This window comes from Vigna unguiculata, chromosome 7, assembly GCF_037176805.1.
Source record: "Vigna unguiculata cultivar grain cowpea cultivar isolate G323 ecotype 2 chromosome 7, ASM3717680v1, whole genome shotgun sequence".
In the NCBI taxonomy this organism is placed as follows: Eukaryota; Viridiplantae; Streptophyta; class Magnoliopsida; order Fabales; family Fabaceae; genus Vigna; species Vigna unguiculata.
In genome coordinates, this window is record NC_140798.1 from 22,521,950 (window position 1) to 22,529,387 (window position 7,438).

General features: G+C 31.0%; 1 protein-coding gene across 2 annotated transcripts; it reads left to right on the forward strand.

The window, feature by feature from the left end:
• The first annotated feature begins 274 nt into the window (after nucleotides 1-274).
• On the forward strand, nucleotides 275-7,233 carry LOC114190169 (co-chaperone protein p23-2-like). Of its 2 annotated transcripts, none has more exons than XM_028078962.2 (7): nucleotides 275-455; nucleotides 2,534-2,692; nucleotides 3,010-3,193; nucleotides 3,618-3,726; nucleotides 6,225-6,253; nucleotides 6,344-6,389; nucleotides 6,902-7,233. In XM_028078962.2, the coding sequence occupies exons 2-7, from the start codon at nucleotides 2,688-2,690 to the stop codon at nucleotides 6,931-6,933; spliced, it is 405 nt and encodes a 134-aa protein (XP_027934763.1). In that variant the 5' UTR covers nucleotides 275-455; nucleotides 2,534-2,687; the 3' UTR covers nucleotides 6,934-7,233. The 2 variants fall into 2 exon arrangements, with proteins under 2 accessions (XP_027934763.1, XP_027934762.1); XM_028078961.2 differs by having other exon boundaries at nucleotides 283-455; nucleotides 3,570-3,726.
• The last annotated feature ends 205 nt before the right edge of the window (nucleotides 7,234-7,438 follow it).

Sequence of the window (7,438 nt, forward strand, 5' to 3'; positions counted from 1 at the left end):
TGATGAAGAAACATAAGAGAAGAAAGAAGGAGCGAAAGTTTACAATGAGGGGTAAGTGGTCCTACGGAAGGGACTAGATAAGGGTTAGGTGGGGGTCAAGTGAAGCTACATTCACGATTATGTATTAAAGCAAGTCTAAGTCAAGCTACCATGAAAGTGGGACAGTATTAAAAGAAGTTCCTTGAACTTCTGATTTTGTTGAGTGGATCTGTGTGAGATAATATTGCCCACAACAAATGGCTCTGTCTGGTCCAAGATTGGTGGTGGCCATAGACTTGAAGAAGAAAGCGTGGGAGCAGAAAACCCCTCTTCACAACTGATGGCACTCAAATATACCCCCAAATGCAGAGGTCACTGTTGGGGAAGTTTTTAGAGTTGAGATGGTAAACTTGAGTGGAGGTGCCATCACCAACAATCTCACTGCCCACGATGTCAAGCATCTTAATCTTTTAACTGTGAGTTCTTAATTCATCATCATATTCCACGTTTAAGTGTAGTCTTGCCACGTCACTGGTCAACCTTGTCATGTCACTGTTTAGTTAATGTCGTCTAACCAGACTTAACAGAAAGGACAATTTTGAGACGTTTTAATAAAAAAGGAACCAAATTAAGACTTTTAAAAATACGAGTATCAAATTGAGATTTTGCATCCAAAATGGAGATCAAGGACATGATTAAACCTTTATAAAATTATAAAATCATGATATTATTATAAAATTATAAAATTGTAAAATATAAAAATTTTAAATTTTAAATTTTGAAATTATAAAATATTAAAGTTATTATATTATAAAACTATAAATTATAAAATTATAAAATTATATGATAAATTTAAAATTATAAAATAAATTATAAAATTAAAAATTAATTAAAAAATTATATATAACGAGAAATAAAAAAGACGACGAGATAAGATAACAATATATTGCTTAATTAATAATCATGTCATCTAGTAAACACAAAAATCTAAAAACATAATTAACAAAGAAAAATCTAAGTAGAAATCCCTAATTGAAAAATGTTAAATTTTTAAAAATTTTAGTACATTACAAAAATTTAATAGATCTAATTAAAAATTTCTAATTTTATCTTAAAATTTATTAAGTCTTTATATTTATTTATTTATTAATTTTAGATTAAAAAATTTAAAAGTCATTATTATTTATTAAAAAATAAAAGGCAAATATCTCCTGGAAATGAATAAAAGATTAAAATACTTCGTTGGTCCTCGTTTTTGTAGCAAAATCTCAATTTGGTTCTTGTATTTTTATTAGTCTCAATTAAGTCCTCATTTTTGTAAATTAGTATCAATTAGGTCCTTTCCGTTAGTAGAGAACTAACACCGTTAAGTAGGTGTCACGTGTCAGCTTCTCTTTTTTTTTTTTTGATTTTTTTTTTGAACTTTTTAAAATTTTTTAAAAAAATATTTATGCCACGTGTCAAGTTTGTAGTGTGCCACGTGTCAATCTAATATGTTGACACATGTCAAATTATTGTATGAATCTCAATTTGGTCCTCATATTTTATTAATTTGATTTGATTTCAGTCCCAAATTTTTTTAAAAATTTTCAATTCCAAGCACTCCAAATTTAGACCAAATTTCACTTTTATATAATGTTATGATTATTTTTATTAAAATTGATATTTTTATTAAATATTTTAATAATATTAATTGTATTTAATATTAAAATTTTAAATATATTTATTTTAATTTGTTATAAAATTAATTTAAAATTTTACACTTGAATTTATAAAATTGTTATTTTTAAGCCAATTCTAAAATATTGTTGATATAGAATGTTATACAAATATTTTGAATATAAATTTTTAATCTATATATTTATAATTTTAAAATAAAATTTAAATAAAGTTTAATGTAAAATATAAATTTAAATAAATTAAACATTGTTAAAAATATGTAATAGAAATATCATTTGTAATAAAAGTATCATCATTACATTTATATAAAAATTAAATTTGTTCTAAATTTAGAGCACATGAAATTAAAATTTTTAAAAAAAATGTAGGGCTGAAATCAAATCAAATTAACAAATATGATGACGAAATTGAGATTCAGACAATAATTTGACACGTGTTATCATATTAGATTGACACGTAGCACACTACAAACCTTACACGTGGCATAAATATTTTTTTAAAAAAAATTTAAAAAATTTAAAAAAAAAATGTTAAAAAAATTAGAAAAAGTTAAAAAAAATTCAAAAAATTAAAAAAATGAGAAGTTAACATTGTTAGTTTTCTACTAATGGAAAAGACCTAATTGATACTAATTTACAAAAATGAAGACCTAATTAAAACTAATAAAATTATGAGAACTAAATTGAAATTTTGTTACAGAAACGGGACCTTCGGAAGATTTTGCTACAAATTAAAATTTATTAAGTCTTTATATTTATTTATTTATTAATCTTGGATTAAAAAATTTAAAAGTCATTATTATTTATTAAAAAATAAAAGGCAAATATCTCCTGGAAATGAATAAAAAAATGACGCTGGGAAGGAATGTTTGTAGGTTGTAGGTTGAGAATCCTTTGACAAGGAAGGTGAGATCAAAGAATCAAGAACGAAGTTCAGGTTGTCTTGAAGTCATTACCATATCGTAATCATACCCACATTTCTTTCTCTTCTGGAGACTTTCTTTCGCATTCGTCCTTCTCACTCAACAAATGAGGTTCTTTCTTTGCTTCTTTTTCTGTTCTCATTTCATTGTTTGACTTACTAGTAATTTTCTAAAGCTTTTTCTAATTTCTGATGCGACACGAAGAGAGAAAACTTAATCACTTGTAAAATAACTTAATTTTACCAGTACCCCATTTCTATATTACCTTTGCGGCTTCTGTTTCACATCTTTTGTGGGAAAAACATTGTAATACAGTTGATCCATTTGGTTGTGACTTTTAACAGTTTAATATTCTGAGCAATTTACCCATTTATTTGTAATGTCGTTGAAAAGTTGTGTCTTTTTTTTTTTTTTTTTTGTGAGATTAGTCGCCATCCTGAAGTTTTGTGGGCTCAACGTTCTGATAAGGTTTACCTTACTGTTGCTCTGCCTGATGCCAAGGATGTTTCTGTGAAGTGTGAGCCTCAGGGTTTGTTTAGTTTCTCTGCCTCGGGGATTCAAGATGAATCCTACAGCTTTAGCTTGGAACTTTATGGATCCATTGAACCTGAGGTGAGGGAGATTATGGTTTTGTTTTATCACATTCTTCACATTAGAAAAATGCCACACTGTTATTTGATTCTGTGCATGCTTTTTTATGATATATGGAACAGCTTGTGGAATTTTTTTTCATATGCATATGTGAACATGCAATGTTTTTATGTTTACATAAACAGTGTTTTTGTTTAAGGTTCTATTGAAGATGAATGAATATGAAGCTTCTCAATTATGCTAAAAGTTAGAGATCTGGTGGTGAAATAAATTTCTCAAGAGAATCTGACTCAATAGTTTTTGTTTTTGCCTCTTATTTTTTTTCTTTTCCATGTCAAACTTTTTAAAAGAAAAGGTCTGGTAGTCATATACTTAAATTTTTCATTATGGTGTGTAGGGTTGTAAAACTAAATCTGGCTTAAGAAACATACTATGCTTAATTCAGAAAGGAGAAAAAGGTTGGTGGAAGAGGCTATTGAAGTCTGAAGAGAAACCTGCTCCGTACCTGAAGGTTGATTGGAACAGATGGTGTGATGAAGATGAAGAGTCAATTTGTAAGCTTCTATAAATCATAACTTCCCTTGGAAGCTAGATTTTTATATCTAAAAATTTTACTCTGTAATTAAATGTGCGGATTCATATTTTCGTGGCCATCAATGCATTTAGTGTGAAGAATGATCCCTCCTGCAATTTTGCTCTAGCTTTCATTTGGAAGAGAAACCTTTTCACCATGTTTATACTTAAGAGTTACATAGTGATAGTTTTTGTTTTCACCTTTTATGCCACAAGAGCGATTGACATAATCTTTTATTCATCATCTTCATCATCATCATCTTGAAATTGCTAACATTTTCTTTTTTTTTTTGTCTGGATCTTCCTTTTATGGAAGGATATTTGCATGAACGGTTCAATAATTGCGACCTTAGCATCTTCCATTAATTCTTTTCTTTCTTAGTACATTGTACACACTTCCAATTCTAAGTTGTTTAGACTTGAAGTTTTAATGTTTCTTATACAAATTTTTGGGTAAACTATTTGGGAACACAGTTCCCGGTAAAGATAAAATATAAACTAAATTTGACTATTGTTATTAGATTAAGAGGGGATTTGAATAATAGATTAAGAGTTTGAATAGCTATCAATTCAAAATCCTTAGCTTTTCTATCTCTTATGTTACCCATAAAAAAACCTTCCCAATAATAAAAGATCCATAAAAACATAGATAGCAAACAAGCTCGTATCTTGTATCCCCTCTTTTGTAGTGTTGCTGCCACTACTGGAAGCCATTTATGAGATTCCCTTTCCTTTAATAAAAGGCTCCATTCGTGACACTATTCCCAACCCTCCTTTATACCGAAAACTGGAATTAGTATTTCGATAAGACATTTCTCCGCCTGTTATAACTTGTATCATTGCATCCTCTACATCGTGCGCAATCTCCATGGCTTGAACCAGCCCTTTTGGATCATGTGGCTTGATTTGGTTACGTATTTTGGTTTGTAATCTCGCAAAAGAATATCCCAACAGTTGTTTTTCTGAAACTTGAGGAATTTGAGATGCTAACAATTCAAATTCCTGGATATAATCTTTCACCATATCAATTTGTCTTATTGTCGCCAATCGTTTGAACACCGTGCTACGGTCACTTCCACCAAAACTCCTACTTAACGTTGTTGTCAGCTCCTCCCAAGATGGGTTCTTAGTTTTTTGTCTCCAAAACCTGAACCAATGGCTTGCGTTCCCCTCCATGCTAATGAAAGCTAGACTTAACTTTTCTTTTGGAGTAACATTCTGAACCTCAAAGTACTTCTCCGCTCTTGATATCCACCCTAAGGGATAGCTCCCTTCAAACGTTGGTAGTTCCATCCTTTTCATCCACGGCCTCTGCACATCTGCCTCTTCCTCATCGGGTTTGTTGTTGTGAGCATATCTTTCTTTATTTCTTCCCTCACCATTAACTAAGTTTTCACCTTCTTCAGATAACTTTTCGTTTTCTCTTGAGATTACGCAACATTTCTTTGATGTCTTGTAGGCTATCTTTCAGAATAGCCAAATCCATCTTCACTTCCACATTCACTTTTCCTTGATTGCTGGTCCATTTTTCCAAAGCATTGATTCTGCCTTCCATTACTCAGCCTTCACGTATCCAGCAGGTCGGACCAATTGATGGGAACTCATAAATGAAAAGAGGATAAAGAGTAAAATATTTTTATTGAATAGACAGAAAAAGAACACAACAATAGGAGAAACTTTCTCCTCCAAGGGTTTCCCCTTCACAAAGAGCTAACGTGCAATCTACAAAAACATTTCCTGTCCCTCTTCCTCTCCTCCTTTCCTATTTAACAACTAACACTAGCTAACACCTCAAGTAACTGATTCTAACTATCTTAACTAATTTTTCTTCTCCATTTGTCTAACATATGTTGTTTTCATGTTATTGCATTATTTGTAACAAGTTGAGAGCTGAATGAACTTCAGCTTGAACAACAGGGCATGGCGGTTAGAATATTAACATTTCAATTTTGTTTCCAATATAATTAGATATGACTATTACTGAGATGGGTTTTATTAATTCTATTCAACTTGGTATATTGATAGATGTTTGAGTATAAGATCAGTATTTTACATCATTCTACTCCCTTGGCCACAAGTATGATGATGACAACTTACCTATATCTCCCTCTCTTGTTTCATCAGTATTTTACATATTACACTTTTCCTGTATCTTCGTCTGGTCTTCCCCTTTCCCCCACCATGTTTGGGGGGAACAAGTAAGTTGTTGTGATTGGTACTACTGCTTTCAGGCATCCTGATTAACCTCCTAAAATTCTTTTTTTTCTTAAGATGCTGCCTATCTCATTGATTGACCTAGTTCTATAAAATCATTTTTTATTCTCAATTCTCAATTCACATTTCACACCACTATCACTATTCTTAATTCCATTTGTAACATCCTGATCTTTGTTTAAGTTGCTTGAGGATTACGATAGAGTTTATTACTTTTTGTGAGTATTGCTCTAATCTGATTAAGCTTTTGTTGGGACTTTTGCAGCTGATTTGGTATCTGATGATGATTCTCGGGTAAAATAGTTCTTTTCACGTGCCACGTGTGTTACAAAATTTAGTAACTCGGTACCTAATCTCAATCAATGGCATCTTATTCTTTTACAGTTTGTTGGTCAAGATGAGGGAAGCAGTGATGATGATGGAATGTTGTGTGAGTAATCCCCTTGTATCTCTAATTAAATTCAAGTGATTTTTTCAATTGCTAAGTGACAATGAGATCCTTTAGACTTTAGAAAAGCTTCTCAATAAACACTTGTAGGAGAGGTAAAATCAGCATGTGTACCTCAACTTATAGTGAAATTAGATGAGAAGATTTCTGCAGAAGTTGAAGTGCATACAACATAAATTGTTTTTGTTTTATTAAAATGTTATGCATTATTATGAACTATGACATCTTAGTTAGGCTAACACTCCATAATTCATTTGATCTCATTCTCTTCTCCTATGGTTACTGTTATATTGTGCACATGCATGGCACGAGCTCTATATCTCTCTATTAGTCCGTAAAATGAATGTCTATATTTCCTCAAAATTGACAATTTGTTAGTAGTTAATTAAAAACTGCTTCATTTGGTTTTCTTTATTTAATATTTAATTATTTGTAATTATTTTCCATATTTATTGTGCTCTTCCCCTCCTGACATGAATAATTATCATTTGCAGATCTTCCAGACTTGGAAAAGGCTAGGGGATAGTAACTGTTATAGTGCTAAACAAAGATATATAAGAAGCGTAGGGAACATGGAATCATGTTGAACTATTTTTATAGGGGCAGAATTAGACTACTTTATGAGATGTACTGTGATATGATTGTGTGGCTGCCTTGTGTATAGAATATAAGCAGTGCTTTGGAACACAGTCTCGATCTTTTATTACTACTTGGAACCAATTCTGATGAGGGTTTCTTTGAAGGGAATTCTGGTTGCATCATATAGTCAATCTAACATTGTTCTGAACAACATTGTTTTAAGATTATATAACCCTAACTTTTATTACGTGTCTTTCAAGCTTGTAACTTTTATCTCAAAGGACATTCTTCCATACTTTATTTCATTTTTATGGGATTTAACTTTTCTGAAAAGTACCAAGATGGAAATGACTCCAATCTAGGGTCTTCCCCTTTCCCCCACCATATTTTAAAATTATGATGAAGGGATGGGTTATGGTTTAAGTTATCAAGGTGGTCGGGTGTGGACCGGT

Excerpts from the sequence above, each read along its gene's own strand:
- LOC114190169 (XM_028078961.2), top strand. Across the intron at positions 3,194-3,569 it reads ATGGATCCATTGAACCTGAG|GGTTGTAAAACTAAATCTGG; the intron begins GTGAGGGAGATT and ends TATGGTGTGTAG. Across the intron at positions 6,390-6,901 it reads TGATGATGATGGAATGTTGT|ATCTTCCAGACTTGGAAAAG; the intron begins GTGAGTAATCCC and ends TATCATTTGCAG.